The sequence below is a fragment of the Manis pentadactyla genome, chromosome 17 (genome assembly GCF_030020395.1).
Source record: "Manis pentadactyla isolate mManPen7 chromosome 17, mManPen7.hap1, whole genome shotgun sequence".
NCBI classification, from domain to species: Eukaryota; Metazoa; Chordata; class Mammalia; order Pholidota; family Manidae; genus Manis; species Manis pentadactyla.
This window is the reverse complement of record NC_080035.1, coordinates 63,021,262-63,047,755: the sequence shown is the minus strand read 5'-3', so window position 1 is coordinate 63,047,755 and position 26,494 is coordinate 63,021,262. Positions and strand designations below refer to the sequence as shown.

Here is a 26,494-nt window from a genome sequence, read left to right as displayed (position 1 = left end):
TGGGCTCAAATGGGAAGCAGTTGGCCTGAGGCAAGGGGTGAGCTGAACCACAGAACTAATGTGAAAAATGACCATTTTTCCCCCTAGTCACTGCAGAGGGAAGGTGACTTCAGCCTAATTAGAGGAGAAATTGATTTTCTTCATAATGCTTAGAAGCTCTGATAAAGAGGCTCCAAACTCACATCTGGAGCTAGATGCTTTCCCAGTGTCTTCCAGTGATTCAACCCTCCCTTTCTCAGGAGGCTGGGTCTTCCCACCACAGGGCTGCAGAAGGGTGAGGGAGGGCGTTTCAGTGGGGGCTGGAGGGAAGGGAGCTGTGGTCTGAGGGACCTGGAGGGACGGAGGGGCCAGGACACAGTGAGAGGAGCTGGGAGGCCTGCAGGGCGCTAAGTATGGGCAGGACGCACTGGAGTCAGAAGTGCGCCCTGCGGCGAGGGTCCCAGCCCAGGGTCCCCTCACCGCCACGTGCCTCTGCTTTGGCTGGAGAGCCATCTGCCTCCTGGAATGTGGCCATGTGCTGATTAGATGTCGTCAGAAACATCTGCTCAATGACAACATGTGTAGCGGAGGGAGACAGTGTCACAAGTCCCACCAACAAGAACAGGGGAGTCAGACGTAGGGAAGGACGCTGGGTAACGGGGAGCTTTTCTGCTGTGCACGGCCAGCTCTCCGCCAAGGTCGGCCCAGGCTTCTCGTGCTGCTCCGGGAATGGCCTCCTCTCTACGACAGTTACAGTCGGGCTGGAGCGTCTGGCTCCAACACTGCACAGCCCCAGCGCATAGGAGGTGGGAGAGGAGCCGACGTTCCCCTCATCTGCGCGCAGGAACAGCTGACTAGCTCAGAGCCGGTAGGGATGGAAGTTGGAACCATGGAGGGCAGCCGCTAGCACGTGGGACTCTAGTTCAGACCAATGTGGTTCTAAGTTCCCTCTGTCCCAAAGAGCGCTCTGACCTTGAGCAATTCGTTTAACTCCCTTAAACCCTAGGATTCTGCTTGGGAAAGTGGGGCTGTATTTGTATGTACCTGTATCATTTCCCAGGGCTGCAATAACAGAGTCCCACAAACCGAGAGGCACAAAACAACAGGAATTTATTCTCACACCACGGAGGCGGGAAGTCTGACATGGAGGTGTCAGCAGGGCCACGCCCCCTGTGGGAGGAGCTGGGCCAGGCCTCGCCCCTGGCCCCGGGGGCTGCTGTGATCTCTGAGGTCTAAGCTCTGTCTTCATGCTCCCTGGCCGTCTTCCCTGCGTGTGTCATCTAAATCCCCTCCTTTTTACAAGGGCACCAGTCACCGGAGTAAGCCCCTCCCTAACATGGCATAACATCATCTCAGCTTGACTGCACCTGGTAAGGTCATGTGTACAGGTTCCAGGTGGACAGGAATTGGGGGGTGGGGAGGGGCGTTATTTAAGCCAGTACAGTATCTCAGAGGATTATTTTGAGAAATAAATGAAACAATGCATACTAATTGTCTAGAGGAATGACTGTCACATATTTTATATATCTGCATATATATATATATATATAAAGTATATGTATAATATATAAAAATATATATGCAATGTGCATGCATGTGTGTATATACATATGAAAACACATACATGTGTATATGGTGTATGCATGTCTGTGGGTGTACATATATATGTATATATATATACCTATGTAAATATACATAAACACCCATTGTCCTAGCAGAAAAGAATGAATGAAAAAAAATGCTCAGTCAGCTTAATAACAAGAATTTCTTCCTTTTCAAGCCATTTCCAAAGGTACTATCCAATTTCTGTTTCTCATTATCTTATGTTTCTATCAATGCCTTGAGCTTACACATCTATTTTTCTGTCTTCTCTCCATTTCATAATTTATATTATGATCGCCCCAAACACTCCTAAAGCTATGCTTTTATTCCTATATATTAAACCCATTGTCACTGTCTTTACATCACATGCCAGCCCAGGTCATTTGCTGCTACTCTTCACTGCTCCAGTGTCCTCTCTTAATGCCTTTTGAATCATAATAGAGGCGAACATTTACTATGCATGCAGTGATAGTACCAGAGGTCATTAAAGTTCTTTGCATGTGTTAACTAATCCTTGCAGCCACTTAGGAGAGAAGCTCACCTCTGCCTCTTACCATTGTTTGCAGGACAGGAAGGCAGGGGACAGAGAAGGCCCAGGGACACACAGCTCCTAAGTAGTAGGGAGGGACTGAACCTGTCGCCCCAACTGTGGTCACAACCACTGACACTAATGCCCAGCCATGTCTCTGCCATGATGCTCCCCTGTCAGAAACCTGCTTTTCTCTGTCACTGGTCCTGCACTCACTGTTCTTGATGCCCCAGTACCCCCTTTCTTTCCCACAGAGCTCTACAAGTTTCCCAGGGCAGAGTTCCATATTCATCTCATGCCTACCTCACCCCAGCGAATGCCTGCTGCAATTTCTCTTAAAAGGATCAGTTTCTAATTGTTTTCTTTTAAGGGACAGCATATCTTTCCATTGATATTATAAATGTCTATGAACCACAATTCTTCTCTATTTTTTTTTTCAAAAACTCTCACAATACCTGGTAAAGTTATGACTACACAGCAGGCAGTTACAATAATGAATACTTCTCAGATATGTGAATTTGGTGTTGGTGAAATATTAAGCCACTCATTAAATTCATACAGAATCCTCAGAATTCAAATGCACTTGATTTTCAACTCTTTATGGTTCTACAACTGGCTTTGAAATGTGCCCCTGTAATTACCTAGAAGTTACTACCGATTCATTGAAAGAATTGTAGACCAGTGAGCAGAGCTCTGTGGAATTCAAAAATGTCTGGGGTTGCTGAATTCGGCATGTACATGAGTATTCTGATGGGGATATATGCCCGGAGCTGAAAAGCCCACCCTATTCTCTAAACTCAAGAAGTGATCTTTTTGTCCCTGTGTCTGCTCCAGAAATCATCTTGTCTGAGCTACAGAATCTCCCACATCCTCTCGCTCCTCTGCCAGGTTAGAGGAACAGATTCATTCAGGGCTCAGCCTACAGGGTCTGTTCCCGTATCATGGAAAAGTCGGCAAGATGGAGGTGGCTCTGCCAAAGCTGTCACCTCCCTCACCCAGCCCGGGCTTGGTACCATCCTACGACGTGGACGATGCCGACGACAGCACAGCATCATCCTGGGGATGGTCTTTTCTCTGATTTCTTCCTCAAAGATGGTTTGATGCTCTATATTAGCCTTACAACCCCAACTGTCTAATGCATGAGACATCCACACTGGCTGAATACAACTCTTCGGGGGGCGATGACAAGAACATACTCCTAATTTTGAGATCTAGAAATATTCATCCTAATAAAGTACTCCACACACATAACACCAAGTATGTTCCTAATGCATGCATGTGAGGGAACTTCAGTTGGGTAAAGTGCTCAGTGGATCTGACCATCATTTTAAAGGCAGGAGAGACGTGGTTTCCATTTCTCTGGGGGTGAGCTCAAGTTCACTTACCAACCGTCATATTTTGTAGCTTTCTGGTTGTGAGGAATTGCAATCCCATTTAAATTTTATCTACAAATAGACAATTATCTCTCCCTTCAACTCTTCTACTCTCTCACGTGTTCACTCTCTCTTAGTATAACACAAAGAGCATCAAATTGAAAGCCTTAAAATAAAACTTAGAATAAATTTTTCTTTTTAGATGTAAAGAATTGTTGAACATATTTTAGATTGATGTAGTATATTCAAATGACACATTACACATTAAGTTATCACCAACTCTCAGAAGAGAACAATAAGGTGTCAAAGATGCTAAATTTACACTTAACAAAATGCAACATTTAAAGTTAAAAGGAAAAATCCTGAATTGCTTCTCAGAGACATAATATAAACCTTAGTATGAATGACGTGTTATTCTTTGAAAAACTGTTTGATTTTTTTATACTCAATAAGCCAAAGAAAGTACTTAGAAATAAGAAAGGAAATAAAATTATTTACACAACTATGCAATCTATAAAGTGTTAAATCGTAATTCAAATGCAAAAGGTTTGTTCTCTTGGCAATATTTCTTACTTTCTCACTTACATAATCATACATTTGACTATTTGAGCAGCTAAAGATAAATGAAAATATAATTAAAGAGACTAAATGAAAACTTTTCCTGGACACTTGTCTAGAAGTAAAACCTATGGTAGAGAGGCTACATAGTAATCTCTGAAGAGATTACTTCTCTTGTCAATACAACTTCATTTCTTAAATTTGCAAGAAATTAATATTCTTCCTTTGAAACAGTGAGGTACATTGATATCCAATTGGGTGTTTCCAAGGAGATTAGAGACACAAAAAAGTAGTAGACAAAACCATTATTTTGCACTTGGGTCACCTCCAGGTATAGATTAAATGTCATCTGCTATGGACTGAATGCCACCTCCCCCAACAGAAGTTCATACTGAGCGCTTCCCCTCAGCGAGACGTATCAGGAGGTGGGGTCTTTGGGAGGTGATTAGCTTAGATGAGGCCAGGAGGGTGGGGCCCCCAGGCTGGGATTAGTGCCCTTAGACAAGGAAGAGCCGCCAGCACTCACTCTCTCCACCACGTGAGGACACAGAAGGTGGCTGCCCACAGGCAGGAAGGGTGCTCTCACCGAGAACCTGACCTGACAGTACCTTGACCTTGGGCTCTGCAATGCGCAGACTTGCAGTGACCCGTTACCACAGCAGTAGGAAAGTACACTCCCCATCGCCAGTTCATCAGCCAGTTCCTGGCAGCCCGATCCACAAATACATCCTCCCCACATCCGTGCTCCACTCTGGTCCAGGCCACCATCATCTCTCGCAGAGCTCACCCACACAGCCTCTGCCATCTCCCTGCTCCTGCCTCGCGGTCCCACATTCAGTCGGAAGGTGCCATCCGGGCTGCTTCTGTGAGTCAGAAGTGATGCCAGGTCTCTCTTCTGCTCAAAACCCTCAACTGGCTTCAAGCTCACCAAGCACAGAAGCCAGAGTCCTCAGTGCCCTCCAGGCCACACATAACTGGCCTCTCCTTTGTCCCCCACTTAATCAGCTGCTCCCACCACCCCTTGGGCTTTGTACTCACCCACAAGACCGCTCCCAGGGTGTCCGTCTGCCAGCCCCCACTTCCTTCAGGGGGCCTTCCTCAGCTTCCCTCATCACCACCACACTAGATATTTAACTTTGCCTTACTGTTTGCAGTCACCCACACAACACAGTGGGCATCACAGAGGCGGAGCTTCTGTCTGCCTCATCCACAGCCGTCTGGTCCATAATAAACACTCAATAAATATCTGCTGAGTGAAGGCACTTTTCCCATAGAATATGACTGCTGGGTTTGTTCTTCTGTTCCTATTCCCACTGCTAATATATATAATACAATAATAGCTATATATATTAGCTATTGGTCTCTGGCTTTATTATTTTATCATTCTTAATTCCCTTTTAACCCTAACTTGGACATTACTTTGTCCTATAGATATTTTGATATTTTATCCAAGAGATTTTAACTTTGTAAATATTTTGTTATTGTTTCCTTGCTTTTAAATCAAAATAGGGTTTAAATATGCCTACATTCTAATTTAATTTGCTCTGACAACTACTGCCCACTGAACTTGGCCAAAATACTTCACTTTTTCACTCAACATTGTGGGGAAGGTACTGGGATGGATGGGAGGAGGTAAACCTGACAGCATCCCTACCCTCGATGGCTCATGGCTCCACAGAAATGATATCCGTTAAATGAAGAGCAGCAAGTAAGACGGGGGAAGGGCATGGGAGGTGAGGGTGCTCTGGGACAGCCCCCCAGGAGTGCACAGGCGGCTGCTTCCCAGTTCCTCCCTGTGTAAAGTAAGAGGACTGGATCAGATGGCCTCTTAGGTTCTTTCCAGCTTGGAGATTCTCTGCTATTGTCATTGCATTTCAAGAAGAAAAAAGAATCTCAGAACTTCTCAGAGTGTTCTAGCCTGGTGAGCATGCCCACGCAAAACCATGAAAAGAACTGCTTCACTCCTCTATTATAGCTATTATTGTATTTAATATACTGTCATTTTTCTTAGATACAAAGATCCACAATCCATATCTGAAAGCTTTGGGACCATGTATGTTACTGAATTTATTGTTTTTCCAGAATGAATGGGTAAAAAAATATAAATAGTTCAGGGGCAGTTTGCCACTAAATGAGTCACCAAACTTGGTTTGCAGGGATTTCGATTTTGAAATGTGGTTAATGGATTGTTGGTCTATACTCTTTCCTTGCCCATTCAGATTAATTCAACCACTGATTCTAGAGCCAATCAAGGTAAATTAACTTATATTTGCTTCTTTGAAGTCTTTTACATTTATACCTGCAGCTACAAAAGTTCTCTCTCATTAGAACTTTGAAAAGTGAGACAGTCAAAACAAAAATATAAAAATTCACATATAAGAATACATGAAAGATAAAAAACGTAATGGTCTTACAAAGACAACTGATATTTGAGTTGAGTGCCTGCAGTAAAATCTGATACTAAAGGCCAATCAACATTAAGAGATAAACCAGTTGAGTTTTCTACCCTGAGAACTTTGAGGGAACCCAGTTTACTAATATATGCATGCATGAATGAGGTAACAGTGGATTTTGCAACACAATCTCATCATCAAAGGAAACAATTTCACTGGGAAAACATGTTTCGGTAACAATCTGAGTGAACGATTTGCAAGGAAATCACTTGCTTTTCAGGTAGGTGATCATTAAAAAAAAATTAATCAGAATTTTGCATTTTTTTCATCTTCACAAGGAGACTGGGTACTTTTAATAACTATTTTCATTTGAAAGAGCATTGTTTCTGTGGATATTTTAGTTTAAAGAGAGCCCCAAATATTTTAAAGAGATTGTATCCCTGAGATCCCATCTACCCACCCAAAAAACAACAAACACACAGAACACATGAAAAACCGCATCAGAAAACTTTTTATCCCATACCTTCTTTGTCATCGTGGTGGATAATTGCATCCTGCATCATGTCGGCCAGGTTAAAATGAACTTTCTGAGTCTTTCCATGCCTCAGCTTTTTCAGGAATCCTTCCTGCCTCTGAAAAGCCTTCTCCCTTTCATAGTAAGCTTTGATCTGCTCACAGCGCATGCGTTTCACCAGCCGCTGCCGTTGGCCAAGGGGAAGGGACTCCAGCAAGCACTGGTCAATTTCCATTTCATGGGATCGAAAAACATTACATAGCTGAAAGCAGCCTGAAAGAGACACAACGGGAAAGTCACTAGACCTGTTACTACAACCGAGGGCGCCACAGGGCCTCCTTGATTTCCTGTTACCCATCACATGAGCTGGAAACGCACGCATTCCTCTTGTTCTTGACAAACACATGCAAAGCCTGATTTACAAGTTAGGAGAAAAGCAGGGAGGATCAATGTCTTACCCAACATTGCATGGTTATAAAAGAAATGATAGAATTAGATGCCGAAGTATGGTTTTACTCAACATAACCACTAACGCTCCATCCTTTCTTATTTCTCCTAATCTGCACCAAAGGCCTAAAAGTTTTACCACTGCATTAAGCTCCTTCATCTAATTGATTAATGCTGAGCTTTACGTGTTAAATTTTGGCAGAAAGTTATCCCAGGTCTTTCAGCGCACCCTAATAACATGGGTTTTGTGTGTCCTGATGAGTCTCCTAATCTAAGGTACTAGAAGCTATGCAGGCCAACAATTGTTTATGTGACACAGTGATCACTTTCCATCAATTTACTGCTAAACACTTTCCTAGTGCATTCATTTCTAAGATACCTAATGATGGTTGAGTATAAAGCTTAAGCAATGGAACTGAGACTTTTCTCTTGGCAATTCAAAACTATGGATAGAATTATTGCTATTGCAGTCTTTGCCTTATTAATATAGTAGTTATCAAGCTGAGTTCTCTGTCCTGAAACTGAAAACATTCACTTCCTTTCAAGAAGCAATTTCCTATAAACTTCACCCAAAACACCTGTAATGGAACTGTACAAAATTGTATATTTTCCCCTAGGTTAAAATTGTACTATCAGCAGAAAATTTAATGGTAGAGCACTAAAAAATCCTAGAATCTAGCTTATAAATGCAGGTTCAGGTAAGTGTTTATATGTTCTTAAGATTTTTATGATGTAAGTCTCAAGCAAGTAAAAGTAATGATGCTGATGCATGCCCCAAAGTGTGGTTGATCTGATGTCTGGAAAGATACTCAGTAGGGGTGCAGCTAGTTCATGTTTGGAAAGGTGCCCAGGTCCTTAGAAGGGACAGCCAGTTACGACAATGCTCTCTCCATTTCTGTTTCACTTGATGCTCTGCAAAGTGTCATTCTCACCATCACCAGGCATGATCAACCCTATTTTGCAAGTAAAGAAAACTAAGTTGACAGAGGCTGTGACTTGCTCCAGACCAAAGAGTTAATTATATGACAGAGTTACAAATGGTCCATAAAGCCTAAGGTAAAAGTAACAAAATAGAAGACACTGATTCTCCACAGTCAGATACTTAATGTATATGGGGCTAAGGGGGAGAAGCAGTATTGGGGAATCTTGTTTTGGTTGTTTATTGGCATTGGACATTTTAGAATCATATGTTTGCGTAAACTTTTATAAATATTTGTAAGAATGATGTTAGATGTATCTAACTACACATAAAATGTTCCCTTTACAACAACCTAAATACAAAGAGAAAATAGTGGTCTGAAATCATGAAAAATTGCTCTAAAGTTTGTGGGATAAAAGCCATGACCACTGGCACAGACAGATCGTCTCTGAATCTCATATAATGGACAGGAGGTATCTTCTGCTTTCAAATCTTCAGAATCTGCTTTCAAATCTGTTCAGAAAACTGCACCAGATTGGATTTATTGACCTTGATGTTCAGGACACTTTGACTTCCCTGACGTCCCGCGTTTGTCAGTAGGTCTCTGAGAATCTGTGAAGGTGGTTCTGGAAGGCCAAGGACATCGCACGGTCACTGCTGATTAGTGCATAGTGGAGGTGGGAGATAATTTAATAAACACAACAGTCTTCTAGTTTTTAGCTCTTAGGGAAAGGCCTCATGGTGAAATTTTCAATTAACTTTTAAGGTGTCTGTGGTGACAACTCCTGAGTCACTGAGCCCCCTCCCAGGCCGTCCAAAGGAGCACGGGGGGCTGCTCAAAAATTGATTCCCTTAGAGTCTGGAAAATCAGAAGCCAACGCTGTTGAATTCCAAACCCATACATGTATAAAATATTGATTTTTAACACATTTTTCTTGTTAAATAATTCACCATGCTTTAACTTTAAATGGTATAAGCTTTGATTTATTTTGTATTCTGAAAATATATGCACTGTGACTTCCTTCTGTCCAATTACGGGTGGATTGGCTATGTCATGTGTATGTGCTGCGATCAATCTGTAAGACAGCACACTAAAAATACCAGCTATGTGGAACACAGTTCTGAGGCAGTCTACTCAAAACTCAGCACACTTCATCACGGGGGCACTAAGACTTGCAACCACGATAGGTCAGGTCATGCTCCAGACGGGTCAAAGCCCAGGCAGGCACGTGGCCTCGGCTGCAAGAGGAAGCGTGAGTCTGAGCCAGGCCAGGGCTGGTTTGCATGAGTCAATGCCATTTTTGAGCTTCCTAGGCCTGACTCATAAAAAAATGCCCACACGTGTTTTTCCCTGTCCCGTCCCTCTGCCAGCTTGGTGCCAATGCACATGGTGACTGCAGAAGCCACATACCAAAGACAGACACTGCGTAAGGGGGCCTTGGTGTCCACTGCGGCCAGGAGGAGCGCCTTCCACCAGTCAGCCCCTATCTTACCTTCTATTCTGAGCAAGAAATTAACTTCTGTTGTGCTTAGACACCGATACTTAGGGTTTTGGCTCTTACAAAAATTAACGCAGCCCTAACTCTAGGGTGATTTTGCTGAGAAGCTGTTTGTTTTCCATAGCCGTAAATGGTAATCGCGGGAACATTCAGAGTTCTGTGGAAGTTTGAATGACGGCTACACCATTACTATCTGCCAAATGGGGGCGCTGCTGAGCTTCTAACAATCAGCTCTGGAGGGGTGGGAACAGAATCTTTGATTTATCATGTCTGCCTGTTTTCCTGGTGCAGATAACTCAGCATGGCCAATTTTAACCGACCAATGTCGCACCACTAACCAGAGAGATGGGAAGAGATACCACCCAGAGTCGGTGCAGGCCGGCTTCCCAGCACCTCTGTAGGCACCCAGGAGCGTCAGGCTTTCTATGCACAGAAACATCTAAGGAAATCCTCCAGGACAGGATACCCTAGCAAGACTTCCAAGGTGGGACTGAAGCAGAAAGCATCAAGAATTGCCCACTTATGGGAAGAAAAATCATTGTCGATACCTAAGGGTCTTGGCCCAGATGTTCAACTGATTTAACCAAGTTATAATTTGAGTCACTAGACTCAAGGGCCTATCTGCTTTAAATTTCTTAATCATCAGTCATTAATTTAGAGAAGGAAATATTTAGTAGTAGAAAAACTAAAGAAATTAAAATTGAGTTCCAATCTTAGATGTTATATTTTCTATTTATGACCTGGGGTGAAGTCTTTAACACATCTAAGATGTTTTTTTAATACATAAAAAGGAGCTAATCTGTCCAGCCTGTTGGGATATTCAAAAAATAGGAGATAGCTTGCAAAGGATGTCTGGTACAAAGTTAAGCTTTATTACCCTTAGGAAGATAGTATGAGGGACTGTATGTCTTCATTATTGCCTCCAAGGGATATGGAATGAGAACTAAAAAAGGGGGAAGCATCACGCGGAGAAGTCCGTCCTCTGTCCCGTTTATCGTCTTTTGGCTCCGCGTGTTCCAGACATGGGGTCTTCGCACCTGCTCTTCCACCTTCCCCTCCTCCAGGCCCTCACTCAGGCCCCCCTTCTCCATGGCACTTTCAGGGAGCACTGTGTCGATATTTGCAGATGTCCGTGGCAATACTTCCCGCCCCAGTTCCTGGCTTCCTTTCCCTCCCTTGAATCATACTTCCACAGTACCAACTGTTATACCAAAAATATGTATTATATGCATCCTTATACTCATGCTATTTACTAAAATATTTACACTTTATATTTTCTTATTTACCTGTAAACCCCTTAAAGGCAGGCACTTTGGGTGTTTTCATCCACTGCTTATTGTCAGCATCTGGAATAGTACATATTCACTATTTTTGTGGTTGTTGAATGAAATTGTTTAACGGACTATTAGGCTGCTGGCAGGGATATTGTCTGTGTTACTAAGACCTGACCCAGCACTCAACATATAGTAGATAAGTGCATATTAGTTCTGCTCACAGAAATGCACAATGCACAATGACTTACCTAATTGTTCTGCCTTACAAAATTTTCTGGCCTGTCACAGTGTAGCCAAGTTGACAATGTATTGGATTTCTTTATCTACAATGTTGCCTGTTTTTTATTTTTGGGGGGTTTCTTTGTGGGGTGGGAGGAGATTCCTATATATATGGCTATCCTGCAATCCTAGTTAAATATTTACACACACCGACCATGGCTGGAAGACCCTGATTGGCAAATGTGTATCTTCATATGACAAAAATTGAGAGCCAGTGAACAAAATACATAAAGGAAAATGGAAAGATACATATTCAGAAATAAATATGTTAACACCTAGCAAAAAAATAGCAACCCGTGCTTTGATTTTGGAGGGCCCTACACATTGTGCCATCACCTCAGGACTTTATATCAAAGCAAACCAGATATATAAAGGATACAGTTAAGGGAAAAGGGAACTAGGAAAATGAACTCTTGAAATTATTCTGCTGTACAACTACCAGAAATGCTTCATGTCAATTAGAATCAAAGTCTTCATCTGGCCATGGCACACTCATTGTGGGAGATTATATGTGCATCTCTCTCCAGGACTGCTAGATTAAACTGGCAAAAAAAAAAATTGGTGAAAGCATAGATAAACTGATCTAAAGGACCTTTACAGAAACTCACATGCAATTTTCAGGGAACAGATACTTTTTTTCCAAGAATTCATGGATGATTTATGAAATTGAGAATGTCTTAGACCACAAAGCAAAGCAAATTTCAGCAAATGCTGAAGAACTGAAATTACACAGGCCTTCTGTCCCACAATTAGGAATCAGACATCAACCACGGAAGTGGAGCCACACCTCCCAAAATGTTCAGAAACTTAAAACACTCATTCTAAATAAAGCATAGTTTAAGGAAGAAAACAATAGAAACAATACTTTTTTAGAACTGATGAAAGAAAGTCTACATCACCATTTATTTCTGTGTGAAACTAAAACAGTTTATAGAACAAAGTTTGTATCTTTAAATGCAAATATTAGAAAAGACAGAGGACTTAGATCTATGAGCAAAGCCTCTGATTTATAGCTAAAAAGAAAAAGTACGGGAAGCCCAACAAAAAAAGGAAGAAGAAAATAATAAAATGAAGGTACAAATGAATAGAAGTGAAATACGGAAAGAGCAAAAACAAAGAAAGATGTGAGAGATGGACAATGTCCAGAAAAATATTTCTTACCAAATGTGACTCAAAAAATAGAAAACCTGAATATAATCATTACTTAATTGTGAAAAATCTCATCATAAAAAAACTAAACTAACAGAAATATGGTCCAAACAATTTTACAAGCCTCCAAGGAATGGATGACCTGCATTTTCCCCCAATTCTTCTGGAGAATAGTAAAAGATAGAAATTATCTCAACTCATTTTCTGAGACCAGCACAAACTAGACGCCAACACCAAATGAGGACATCACAGTAAAGGGAGTTACAATCAATCTCATGGATAAATACAAACAAACATCCTACATGCACATTATCACAGCAAAGGAACTCAGGGGTTTGCTGTTTGTCAGTGGAACAAAAGAATGGCTAATTTTAGAACATCTATGGATGTATGTCACTACTTTAAATTCTGTTTAAAATTTATAAAAGGAAGGTCCTCTTTTATTATTTAGACCTCAAAATGAAGATGTTAGTCAAAGGCTAAGAGGAGGAAAAAATAATTATCATTATTAACACTGTTATCCACACAGAAAAACCAACACACTGTATGACTCAGCTACTAGAACTGAGAGTTCGGAATTTTGCTCAGCACAAGTCAATATAAACACAGAAGAAGAAAGCTCCATTTTCAAACCTAACAACAGATGGGCAACCTCACTGATGTATGGGAAAATTTTTAAAGATATCATTTCACACTCCTTTGATGGACAAAGTTGATAAATGCTGCCACATAACTATTTAAAAGAAATTGAAAATAGTTCAATTTAAGATGGATCTCTCCCACAAAGAAGATAGAAACCTTTTGAAGTATGTAACAGGTAAAAATAAGTGTAAACTAGTCTAGCTTTACACTTTATTTTTAATCCAGAAAATTAGGAGTGGCAAAAACCAACTTTGTAAACAATCCCCTCCCTCACTTTTGGAGGAAAGAAGTCTATTTCGCCACCTGTGCTCTGCAGTATGTTCTACTGGCCTTGGTAGAAGAGACACTAGATCAGTGGGACAGAATAGAGACCCTAGAAATTGTTCCCTCAGACTGTTTCTAGGAGACACAATCTAAGACATATAAGGTTATATGTGTCTAATTTTCTATCAACTTTCATGGTTTGAAAGAATGTAGGGAAGAATTCTTTTCATACATGCAAAGTTTATACAGATTAACATACCTAATGATGTAGGTTTTCAAAAATTGGAAATAATAACAGAGTAGGAAAAAATAAGACACCTGGGCAAAAGAATGAAGTTGCTTCATATAAAAAACAACCAGAAATTGATTAGAAGTTTATACATAAGACCTAAAACCATAAGACTTCCACTTTATATAAAAATGAACTAAAAATTGATTAAACGTTTGTACATAAGACCTAAAACCATAAAACTTCCACTTCGCGTAAAAATTAACTAAAAACTGATTAAAAGTTTATACATAAGACTCAAGACCATAAAACTCAGAGAAGAAAACAGCAGTTTCATGACACTGGACTTGGCAATGATTTCTTGGATGTGACACCAAAAGCCCAAGCAACAGAAGCAGAAATATACCAATTGGCCTTAAAACCTTGTGCATCAGAGAAGACAGTCAACAGAGTAAAACGGCACCTAGAGAATGGGGGAAAATACTTGTAAATCAAAAATCTGATTAGGGGTTCATATCGAGAATCCAAAAAGAACTCTTGCAACTCAGCAATAAAAAATTTAATAATCACATTTTAAAATGGGCAAAGGACTTAAATAGATATTTCTCCAAAGATGATATACAAATGCTCAATAAGCACGTAAAAGATGCTCAAAATCACTAACCATCAAAGAAATACACATCAAAACCACAATAAGCCATCAATGCACAACAATTAGAATGGCTCTTACCAAACAAACAAACAACTCACCCAGGAAATGGTGAGTGTGGGCGAGGATGTGGAGAAATTGGGACCCTTTTACACTGTGGGTGGGATTGTGAATGGTACAGCTGCTATGGAAAACAGAAGGACGTTTCCTGAAGACATTAAACCAGAAATGCTAGAGGACCCAGCAATCCCTCTTCTGGCCATGTGTCTGAGAGCGCTGGAAGCAGGATCTCAGAAGAGAGACTTGCCCACTTGTGTTCACGGCAGCCCACTTCACAAGGGCCAGGAGGTGGAGGCAACTAAGTGTCACCGATGAGTAAGTGGAGAAACAGCATGTGGTGTCTGCACACAGTGGAATGTTGCTCAGACTTAAAAAGGAAGGGATCCCTGTCACATGCTATAAGCAGGTGAACCTGTGGACACACTAAGTGAAATAAGCCAGTCACAGAGAGACAGATGCTGTCTGATTCCCCTTACAGGACGTATGTAGAGCAGCCGAATCCATAGAAACAAATCAGAATGGTGGTTTCCAGGGACTGGAGAGAGGGAGAAACGGAGTTGTTCAGTGTGTGTAAACTCTGGCATCTTAAAGGTGACAAGTTCTGGAGATCTGTGCCACAGCAATATGAATATGCATAACACTACTGACTGCACAATTAAAAATGGTTAAGCTAGTAGATTTTATTGTTTAAGTTTTACCCACGATAAAAAATAATGGGGGAAAAAGTGAATAAGACAGAAGGGGCTGCATCACTGCAGTTTCAGCATTTCATGAAAAATATAATTGCAAACTTCCTGCTTACATCACTTTATAGAAATTCTTGCTATGAACCCTGAAAGACTAGAAGGCAGCTGTCTGGGAAAGAAACTCACATGCTTACACAAAGGTTTTGTGTACACACACACACACACACAGACTCACACACACACACACATGCACACAATTTATCTCCACACACCCACCAACTCACCAGCAGAAGTTTTCTTCTCAGAATTAATCGTTAGAACATGCTTCCCGGGTTATTTTTTTCACAGCACTTACAAGACAATGAAACAAAGGAACAAAGAGGACCGTCAACGACAAGAGTATATAATCAATTTCCACATACTCCCCCAGAGCCGTATAAAAACAAAAAGCAAAAAACAACTCTTCCTAAACACTGAAGTCTTTAAAAAATGCTAGATTTTAACATCTTTGTCATCAGGCTGCATCCCTCTTTACAGAGCAAAAAAACAGTACAAAGAAATTGCATTTGTGGAAGATATTCTGCCCTAAAATATCTCAGAATTTAGGCCCACAATGCCTGTGTCATGTAATTTTGCATGGAAACACTTGTCTGGAAGATGGAGAAATAAACTTAAAATAATTTATGCTCAAGAATATCAACAATATTTTTCATCTTACACTTGTACTGTCTTTAAACTTTTTAATTCATGTATCAAGCAACCATTTCTGGGTTTCTATTCAGTGATTAGGGCATGATTTGTTAATGTGAGGATGTGACAAATGTTTTCTTTTTAAAGTGGAAATAAAGCAAATGTCCATGACATAAAAATTACCACATACTCTACAGTAAGTTTATTTTTATACAACCACCCGAACTTTTGCACAAATAATATTTCTCTTATAATATTGCTTTAATAACAAGTGATTTGATTATGATAAATAGCTTTTCAGCAGATATAGATTACAGTCATAATTCTTAACAGGATTTGTTTCAGGGTAACAATAAAACTGCAGATCGCTACCCTGAGGTTCATTATCCAACTGGATGCACATGTTTAATGGAAGTTGTGGCCGATGGAAAGGACGAGGCCATTAATGCTCTGCCCAGTGTCACAGGTGGTTCCCAAACCATGCCCATGTGCTAATGCCCAGAACAAGGATTCACCTTGATAGCAGAGCACTGAATGACCAGGCTCCCTTCAGAGACAGCCCAGCTCCATTCAGGATCTGCAGGATTGGGGATTTGGGGCCCCTCCTCTGGCTAGCAACTAGCTATTACATTTCCGGAGGCTCTCCCAGTGAGAACTTCCCTGGGGAAGTCCCGACCCTTTAAGATTAGCACTGCCTACCAAAGGCTGTTTTCAGATACTGGGGATGGCGCGCTATATTGCTGAAATCAAATCCTGTCCCTTCTGGAACACCCCTGCCTTTCTAAATACGCTGCTCCCACTACTGGGTGTTCCTCGTATTCGGACCTGTAATTGCTCCACTGTCCCTTCCCAGAGGGCAATGCTACGCGATTCAACAGCCTCAGTCAAGCCTGGATTCCTGGGTAGCTCAAGAGAAAAGCTCTCTTTGGTTCATGCTCAATGCAATAGACAGGCCCTCTACCCTAAATACGCACTGTGGACCCTCAAACTTGAAATAATCTGCTCCGAATCCTCCGCCGCACATGTCAGCCTTAGTCAACATCTTCAGGTCTGGTTGGAAGAAAACTCAGTTTACACTATTCCTGGCAGACCACGGTGATAGGGAACTTCTCTGGCGTTCAGACTGTCTCAAAATGGGACACCTGCCGGTCTGAACAGGCTGGCTCCCTCCTAAGGAAACAGAAGCCCTGACAGGCTCCGGGACCCCACCGGCCAGTCACGCAGCACCTGAGCCCTGAAGAAACACTGTAAAATGAACACTGCGTATTTCAAGCACAAGACCACTGAACACAGGCTTTATAATAATAGCTGTCCTTAAGTTTCTTTTTTTTTTTTTTAATTCAAAAGCTGGAGTGTGTGTGTCCATGCCACTCTAATTTCATGGCTGTAAATAATTTTTTTTAATTTCATCATTTTCCTGAGTCTTTTGAAATGTTTTATTTAAAATGTTACTTTGATATAAAATATCTTGTATTTGATAGTGTTTTGATACAAAATATTTTCAGTTCTGAAACGGAGTGAGACAAAATTGAGTTTCACATTTAGTATTTAATTTTGGCTTTATAGACTCTATTTTTCCCCCACCCTCTTTCTTTTGAAAGGGAAAATCAGATGCTAAAATTTCTATTATCCTTTCTAGGTTAAGAAACTTCCTAGATTACAACTTGCATTTTTAAATGATTTCCGTTGTTCTTTGCATTGATTTTTTAAGGCACATTCAGATGAAAAAAATTCTTCAAGGTCAATTTAAAACCCAATGTCAGAACAAAGAGTACAATTCAAAGACAGGAATCCTTATATCCGCCATAAGGACCCTCCTATGCCAAGTCTTAATTATTACATAAGCACCCTTGGCTTCAGTCCCTCACCGCCCTACTCTGCTGGCAGACTTTTCAAAAATACATTTGTCTTGATACTAACCCAGACTAATGGAATAGCAAATAAAATTAGATGAGATCCACAAGCCCATCAGTGGCTCCACCTTGCCCATCGAGGTTTGCTATTAATTGGTGCCGCAGATAAACAAACCAGCCTTTTCCATGCCTTCCACCTACATTCCTGTTTCTCTGCCACTCCATGGTATGGAATCTGCAACTGTCAGTAAGTACTGAGGACGGCCCACTATCTCCTCGGGGAGGGAGCACCGTACTCTGGGAAGCACCTCTCCTCTCCCCCTTCGTGTAGCGGGATCACTGCACGGGTTGCCCAGCCAACTGTCTGTGGGATGGGAGGCGTGACCTAGCTGAGCCCTGAGGGCCTGCACATTGAGGGTCTGGTCCCAGGATGGGGGGATGATCCTAGTGGGGACAACCCAGGATCCTGCCATGAGACTGAAAGATGGGAAGTGGGAGATTAAAAAAGAAGACACTGTATTATTGTTTTCGTATCAGCCCACTAGAATGCAGACGTGCTGTAAGGGTTCAGATCTCCTGAGACAGACAGAGGCCTCGAGAGGAGAAACAGAGAGAGACAGAGAACATAATACACCTCAATCCCCAGATCCCAGATCCCGCGGAACCTGAAGGCAGATGACTTCAGACTTTCTGGGTAAAGGACCAGCTTCTACATATGAAAGCCAATAAACTCCCTTTTGTGCTTAAACCATTTTGAGTTGCTTTTCTGTCAAGCAACCAAGGGACACCTCTCACTGGCACGAGCTTCCCTTTCTTCCTGCTAAAGGGTGTGGCCTGCGTGCCCACTGTCTCCTTTTCTTTTCAACATAATGTAAAGCTTATTTTCACAAGTAGAGGAAGGATTTAAACTGTTTTATTATATTGAATATTTATTATATATTATTTATCTCAAAAGAATACATTTCCAAATTTCAGAAAGCTTCACACATATCCCGTATGAGCCATGCATAAGATGGAGAACAAAACTCCCCAATAATCAGGTCTCCGTGAATGCCTTCTGGGCCCGCGGCTCTGAACTGAGACCTATAAAGGTCGGAGTCAAAGTCTCCGGTCACAGTGATACAGCCACCCGACTGAGAATTCCTACACGTAAGATAACACTGAGGTGCAGTGACGGCCTGCCCCCTGTGCTTCCCGTACTGCCTGTACTGGCCCACTGACCATCCTCTGGGGGCTGAGGCCCAGGACCGGAAGGCACAGTCCCAGAGCAGACAGTTCAGCCCTCTTTATGCCTTTAGGCTCAATGAACCCAATTCTGGCATTCGAATTTTTCCATGTGAACGTGCCTGACAAATCGATGTGAGGCAGTTTTCCCACTGTAAGTTTATGTTCTTGTGATTAAAGGGACCTTCGGTATTCTTCCCTTCTCTGCTCCCCCAAACCACACACCTCATGAAGGAAGAAAGCATCCTGAATTATGCTCACAGGAGCGTCCACACAGCACAGCAAGGATGCAAGAATGCATTCGCTCATCCATTCACATGTTCAAACATATTCTTAAGAACCTGCTACAGGCAAAGTTTAGTATTGATGGCTGCAAGGTTATCGGTCACTCAGTGCTCTGCACTCATGTTGTTTGTGAGCTAGGGTACAGCAGACCATCATGGAAGTATATCTAGCTCAAAAGGAGAAGAATGGACAGAGTGCTAAGCTAACTCATGTCAGGAGAATCTCATACTTGGAGAAAGTCGAGCACCATTTCTTGGCATTTGACCTGAAAGTTGACAACAAGCAAAATTTTGAAATTCAAACATGAGAAAAAATTTTTCAACTTCAAATTGAGAAAAAAGTAAAGGCAGCAATCTGAAAAACTGAAAGACTTGCCTAGGATCTCACAAGAACAGAGGAGGTGGAGCAACATGTGGTGCCCTGTGGAGAGGGTTAGACTCAGCCCCCAAAGCTGAACCTATATGCAGTCGTTAAGAGTAAAGAATAACAAACTGGAAATTTGGGAAACAATTCAGCCTCCAAAAGGTTTTCTGCCCTCCAGGGTATGCCACGGAATTGACTTTTATATGCTTAAAATATGAGGCTCCACGAGGCATATCCTTCATCAATCTTGTATTTCCTTTTAACCCACTTCGATGAGTGTCTTCCTCTTCTACTAAAGGCCTGAATGAAGAGCAGTCCATTGATTTCCACAAGACCATTCATTAATTTGAGTCTGTTTCTCTGTCACTCCTCATTTCTAGATAATAAATAATTCAAGTCTCTTTCATCTTCCTTATTCAGGATATGCTTCAGCTTTTTTCCTTCTAGTTACCCTTCTCTTGACCACTTTCTATAAGCAAAAGACCCTTTTAAATGAATTGTGGGGGGCCAGTGGGGTAGCAGCACTCAGGATGCACACTGACTCAGGCAACGTCATGATGTCGCTTGTGAGTTTTACCGCCTGGCTTTGGAGTGCAGAGCATCTCCCAGTTAGCTCTTTTAACTACAACTCTGTGTGGAGCTGACATATTTATGGACCTATCCACAGTGACCTCAAGATAGTTTTCTGAAGATACAAGTCAATTTAGAGCCCAACAGTTTAAGAATCATTTAAATGGACTCTAGCTGTATGGTGCATGCTCCTTAGAAAGGAAACATAACCCAACTATGGTTGAACAGTTGTTTTCAAAGTATTGCACGAAAAGATCATTTTCACGTAACAGTCACTCCTAAAATGTGATGTTGTAGGTACTATCCTAACATGAATTCATTTATGACAATTGGTAAAAACCAAAGTTTCCTGTATCAAGGCTTTTCTAAATCTCCACTGTCATTATCGTTATCATCACTCATTTCTCAGGTGATTGGGCCATGCTCAAGGAAGGAAGAAAAAAATCAGTTTCAACACATAGCCTTTAATGATGGCAAGTGTGGTGGCATAAATGGGTTTGAGTTTTCAAAGATGAGGAAATAGATACAGTGAATTAGAAACTACTCAAGTATTTCCTCTCTTAAACTACAAATTTGTTGTGAGGACCACATCTCTGTCCATCAATTGCCCGACGGCTCCTTTTCCTACCAGAAGCAAAGCTTGTAAGTGCTGTGTCCTCCATCCCTGTCCCCTGAGGGCTGCAGTCCCTGCAGCCGGAGCTCGGTTCCTGCTTCTCTGCTGACCCTGCCCATGTCCACACCATCACATAACCCCCTGTCTGCTGTTACAGAGGCCCCTCCTCCGGCATGTGCCCTGAGCTTGTCACCTCCTGCCAGGCTGGTTAGCACCCTGCCTCTTGACACCGTGTTGTCTGGGTTCTTATCTGGAGGCCTCGCAATTCCTTTGGGAATGCCTCTGCCTCTATCAGCTTTTCCAAAGTTTTTCCCATGAGCCTATTAGCTTGCTGACTATTCCCCCTGTACCATGGCTTAGATAAAAACAACATGCTCACGACCGACCCACGCCTCTCTCAAACAGGCGCCTCTCACCTGAGCGTCAGACCTGTACGCACCACCACACACGGGCAGCTCCTCACTCATCACGGACCAGCATGTCCCACTGTCCCTCCTCCTCTGCTTCACATCTGCAACTCAGTGGGAACGTCATACGCATGGTTGCTCAAGCCAAAGTCTAAGTCCTACCCTCAAACATTCCCTTTTTTTCATCCTCTGCAACTCTTCAATTGGCCCGAAGGCCTATGGTTCCCAGTGCTCAAGTCTCTTTCCACTTTGTCCACTTTCCTCCATTCTCAGGCCACTCACCAGTGGGCCCTCTCCCCCGGCTGTGGACTGTCACAAGAGCTGCCCAGCTGGCCTCCACACCCCCCAACTGCTGCCCTCGGCTTGTTCCCCATTTTGATCTTGCCAACACAAATCACTGCCGTCCATTCTTAAGATGAAAGGGTTTTAAAGGGTTCCAATTACCCTCAGGAGAAGTCTAAACATACACAGAGTTTGTTACTGTCCATGGCTGCCCGGAGCACTGTGTGACCATCCGTGGCTGCCCATGGCGCTGTGTTACTGTACATGGTTGCACAGGTTCCACGTGATCTGGACTTTCAGGTTTCAGAAGGAAGAGCACAGGCTCACTGTGGACATTCCAAGTTTGAAGGGCTGATGGGATACGATGGTCTCCTTGGATTTTGATGGTGTGCACCTAGAGATTCTACCAAAAACACAGCCAGAGGTATTTTCCTGGAATCCATCCACAAAGACGTTGGAGATGAAATAACTTAAATAGGGCGTGCATGAAGAAAAGGAAAGGGCACAGTGCAGAACTCTTCACTAATCAGATAGTAAGGTCTGTGAGCTCGATTTTATGAAGACCTCGCAAATCAGACTGTGCCTCATTTTCCTATTGCCACCAGCCTGACTTAAGCTGTCACCAGGCACATTTCCTTGTCTGGTCCCCTTTCAATCTCTCCTTTAATCTGCCCTCTGCGTTGCTATCAGAATGAAAGTTCTAAAACACAAATTCTGCCATATCTCTCAAGCGCTAAAATCACTCAGTGAATCCTTCACACGATGAGTAATATAAAAACTCATCACATCTGTCCAGATATTGCACATTGTTCGCTTTCTCCACCACATGGAAATCCTTTTGTTTGCCTTGGCATTCACCATGCGCTCTGGGTGCTGTGCTCTATACAGGGCTTCTCTCCCACCCTCCTCACCACCAATGCGCAGCGAATGCCTCCTCACCCCTCGAGGCTTCCTCACCCCTGCCGGGAAGATCAGCACAGTTCCTCACATACCTTCCCTGTGGCAGAGCCGGGTGCCCTTGTCTGCGTTCATTCTCATAACCCTGATTCACAGAAATGCATCGTGTTTATTCATTTTCCAATATCCCCTCTAGATTGTGAATTTCCTGCAGAAATCTATCTCTGCCTATAAACTGAGTGTGTACCATAATGTGTGGTGTGAGTGAATGATGGGATCATTTGAATACAGCCATGTATGTGGCAGGACTAGGGGAGGAACCTGGCAGAGCAGAACAGGTTTTTCAGGAAAACTAAAGGTTAAGAAGTTAGGGATGGTTGCTGAGTCAAACCCCCCCCCCATTCTGAGATAGACGGGGAACAAAAAGGAGAGTTTGATGTTTCAATGCAGTAATAGAGTGGGAGCTAAAAATGCAGCATTTGGGGAGCAAGGTGTTTGAAGGTCATACATAAATAACTTCTAAAGAAGGTTGGAAGTAAAGGTAAGTGAGAGCTATATAGAGTATTAGCTTGAGTAAAAAAGAACATTTTCATAAAACTAGCATTTACTTTTAAGTTTGGGGACTATTAATAAATTAAAAAGAAAACTAACTCCTTAGAGCCTAGATTCTCTGAATTAATGATGTGAAACATGCCTACCTCTGCCTCAGGACCTTTGCACCTGCTGTTCACACTGCTTGGCTTTCTTCCCACACGCACATCCTGGCTCTCACTTCCTCCAATTACTCACAGGTCACTTTGCAAGGGAGGTTGTCCCTTAACAACCTATTTAAAATTCTCTGTTTTAAGTTTGTCCCTTAAAAACCTATTTAAAATAACCCTTTCTCTGTTCTGCGACCCCAGTCACTCATTAAATCTTCAAACTCCTTTATTTTCTTCACATAAGTTGCTGCTACCAGTAATTTTATCTACATCTGTTCACTTGCTTACTCTGTCTCACCATTGGCATGGGAACATCAAGACAGGAGGGACATTAGCTGGCTTGATTATCTTTGTATCTTCAGCCCTTAGACCAGTACTTAGAAAGAGAAGGAGCACCATAATATTTCTTGAATTAATGAATAAATATACAAATGAATGAATGAAAGAGACAGAAGTAAAATAAAATCAACTTAATTCATCCAACTCAGTTACCATGGCACGTATATGTCCCTAAAGCAGCACTAAGTATGAGCGAACCATTGAAAGCATAAAAGTCCCCTTTCATTCACTAAGCAACCTACAGAAAGAGAGGGAATCATATTAGAAGAATAGATGTCAACATGGGTGAGCACATGGGTGTGGAACCCTCCAGATATAATGGCAAGTCTTTAATCATGCCAGGTCAACACTGTAGCGGTGCACAGAGATGCCCCATTGCAGGGACCAATGGGACACCAGTGGCCGTGAACAACATCCCTAAGACTTTGTATAAAAGCAGAATGTATAAAAAACACAGTCAAATGGTGAGCAACAGACATATGCTATAATAATTTTATCACTTTATACATACTCAACTTTTTCTTCACTTCATACATGATGACACAGGAAGGAGAGATATAAAAGGTAAGTGATAGATACAGACAGACCGACAGGTAGGTATAGATATGTGCAGAAAGAGAGAGACTCAAAGCAAAGATAAAAGAAATGGGAAACTATCTTCAGCACATATCTAGAGGAATATGACTATTTCCTAATATAAAAGAGTACCTAAAACTGATAAGAAACAGAATAATTCAATATGAAAATGAGAGAAGATATGAATAAGGCTAATAAAAATGGAGAAAATCCCTTAATTATTAGTAAAACAAAGGTAGAACCTTGTGAGAAACCATATTTCAACCAAGGAGTTGACGACATTGAAGAGAGGCTGAGTTCCCACTGGCCGAGGTGCAGGGCTGTGAGTTCGCTGCTGGTCATGGGGATCTGACGTGCTGCAACTTACTGAAAAGAATTCTGACAGTTTCCACAATACTTAAAACTACAGATGCCTTTTGATTCAGCAATACTGCTTTTGTGAATCAATACTCCAGTAACATAAGCCAAAACCCTAAAATATAACATTGAATGCCTATAAAAATGGAAGAACTTATAAATAAATGGCTTAATAAATGTTATGAAATATTACTTGGCAATCAAAAAAAGAATATGTAGATATATCTTTACTGGCCAGAAAAGATGTTCATGTTGTTAAGGGAGAAATGGGGACATCTAAGTTACAGGTACACATTTGGGAAAATAAAGATGTTTCAAACTACAGGAATGGATGAAGTCAACCAGAGATTTTGCAAAGTGTCAGAGCCAAGTTCTAAGAAGGAGAGAAAGCCAGCCATGTGGCAGAGGAAAAGTGGCCAGTGAAAAGGAGAAAAATCCCAGGAATTAGAAAAAGTAGAATTCAAGTGAGAAATTAACTTCCATGAGGAAGGACTAGTGTCTGTTGGATTTCTGACACAAAAAGTGCTTCACTAAAGCAGATTTTACGGAGTGGTGAATGCAGCGATTTGAGGAGTAAAGAGGAGAGGAGGGTCAGAGGTCACGCGTCTAGGCAGCTCTCCCCAGGGGCGGGCGTGGAAGCGCAGAGGTGGGGGTGGCCGCGGGGGGCTGAGACCCTTATATAAAGATGGGCATATGGGACTGCACGTTTCCGCTGATGGAGCCGGGGCAGAGGAGAAGGGGCACCGAGGAGGGCAAGGGGGGCCCCTGGAGCACGCCGGCCTGGAGGCGAGGAGGCGCCCGGCGCAGGTACAGAGCAGAGACGGGCAGGGAGGGATTCTTAGGCTGGAACCCCCTCTGCAGGTTCAACAGCGGGTGTATGCAGGGCTGCCTCTGATGGCTTCCGTTTTCTCAGGGTGGGAGCTTGAAGGGGTGTCTAGGGAGAGGCGGTCATGCCTACTGGGAAAACATGGTGGGGGGGGGAGTGCTGTCTGAAATAAAACAAAATCCGTCCGCTTCGCTCTGACATCCTCCTTCAGTGATCTCCAGGCGCTCTGGAAGAACAGACACGTCGGGGAGCTGGGTGCAGTCTGGGCTTAGCCGTCATGCCCCGTGGGCAGCAGAGGGCGGTGAGGGCGAGGCGGGTGGCGGGGGGGCCTCAGTGACGGCCACGGTTCCAGCTGGGTCACAGGGCGGCCGGGCGCGGGTGTCTCACGGGCCGTGGTCCTGCTGCCCGGGACGTTCTGAACAAGTGAGCAGCAGGCACAACTGGGGAGAGACCAGGGAAGGCATCTGGGTGCGAGCAGCCTTTCTGCAAATGAGTGCCCGGAAAAGAAAGAAGGTGACCCTGGTTGGCACTGTGGAATTTGCCTCACGTGCGAGGCAGCAGCTTCTCGGGCATAACGCATCCGCAGCTGCTGTGAATACTGCTGTGCCCGTTTCCTTGAGTCCCCGGAGCAGAGCCGCAGTCGCGAGATGTAAGAACAAAAGAGGCCTTTACTGCTAGTTTGAACTAGGGTCCCAGCAGCCCGTCAAAACACAGGACTCGGTCTGAGACCCTGAACAAAGTTCCCTTCTTGCTTTTATACTTTTGGAAAGACAGGTAGGGACTTTCCAAGGGGGGGGTGGTTCATTGTGACCGTAGCTGATTGGCTGAGGAGGGTTGCTGGGCAAGGTTCCCATGGGAATGGGCGTGGCTTGAGCGGGAAACTCAAAATGGGGGACATAAAACAAAATGGAGGGACATAGTTATTCAAGATGGTGGACACAAAACGGAGGCAGGGGTCAAGCTAACCTTCCAGGGGTCCCACAAATACATTAGCATAAAACATGCCCAGGGTAGACAATCTTGAAAATGTATTCATTTAAATAACCTCAACTTCCCTCCTCCTGCATACAGCGCAGCCCCGCCCACACCTGGAGAATACCCGGATTCCGGGAGGCGGAGCCGGGCGGGAGAAGGGGGCCCCTCCCAGCACAGGGAGCTGCTGCCCCGGCCCCACTCGGCAGCGCTGCCCGGAGCCCACTGCTCCCCGAGGCTGCCTCCCCAGCCGCCTGCGCTCCACTGAGGCATCTGGCGAAGCTCACCAGCACCCTCGGGGCAGGACTCCCAGGGGGAACCTCACTACAGGCCCAGGAAGGAAGCGCTTGGCCACACTGTGCAGGAAACGCGCTTTCTGCGGTGGCCTTCCTAAACCTTCCTGCTGCAGCCGGCTTCCACGAAAAATGTGTATTCTCTCGTTTTTACCATTTCTATATAAGATATATGGAACATGCACAGGCCAGTTCCCGTGG

At 43.1% G+C, this 26,494-nt stretch overlaps 1 protein-coding gene across 6 annotated transcripts in view; it reads right to left on the bottom strand.

The window, feature by feature from the left end:
• Window positions 1-26,494, bottom strand: part of MYO16 (myosin XVI) — a 570,453-nt gene that overhangs the window by 439,252 nt on the left and 104,707 nt on the right. For all 6 annotated transcript variants that reach the window (XM_036893691.2, XM_057494602.1, XM_057494601.1 and 3 more), the window contains exon 2: window positions 6,958-7,221. In XM_036893691.2, coding sequence (XP_036749586.2) covers window positions 6,958-7,183 — 226 coding nt within the window. In that variant the 5' untranslated portion in view covers window positions 7,184-7,221. The remainder of the gene's footprint in view (window positions 1-6,957; window positions 7,222-26,494) is intronic.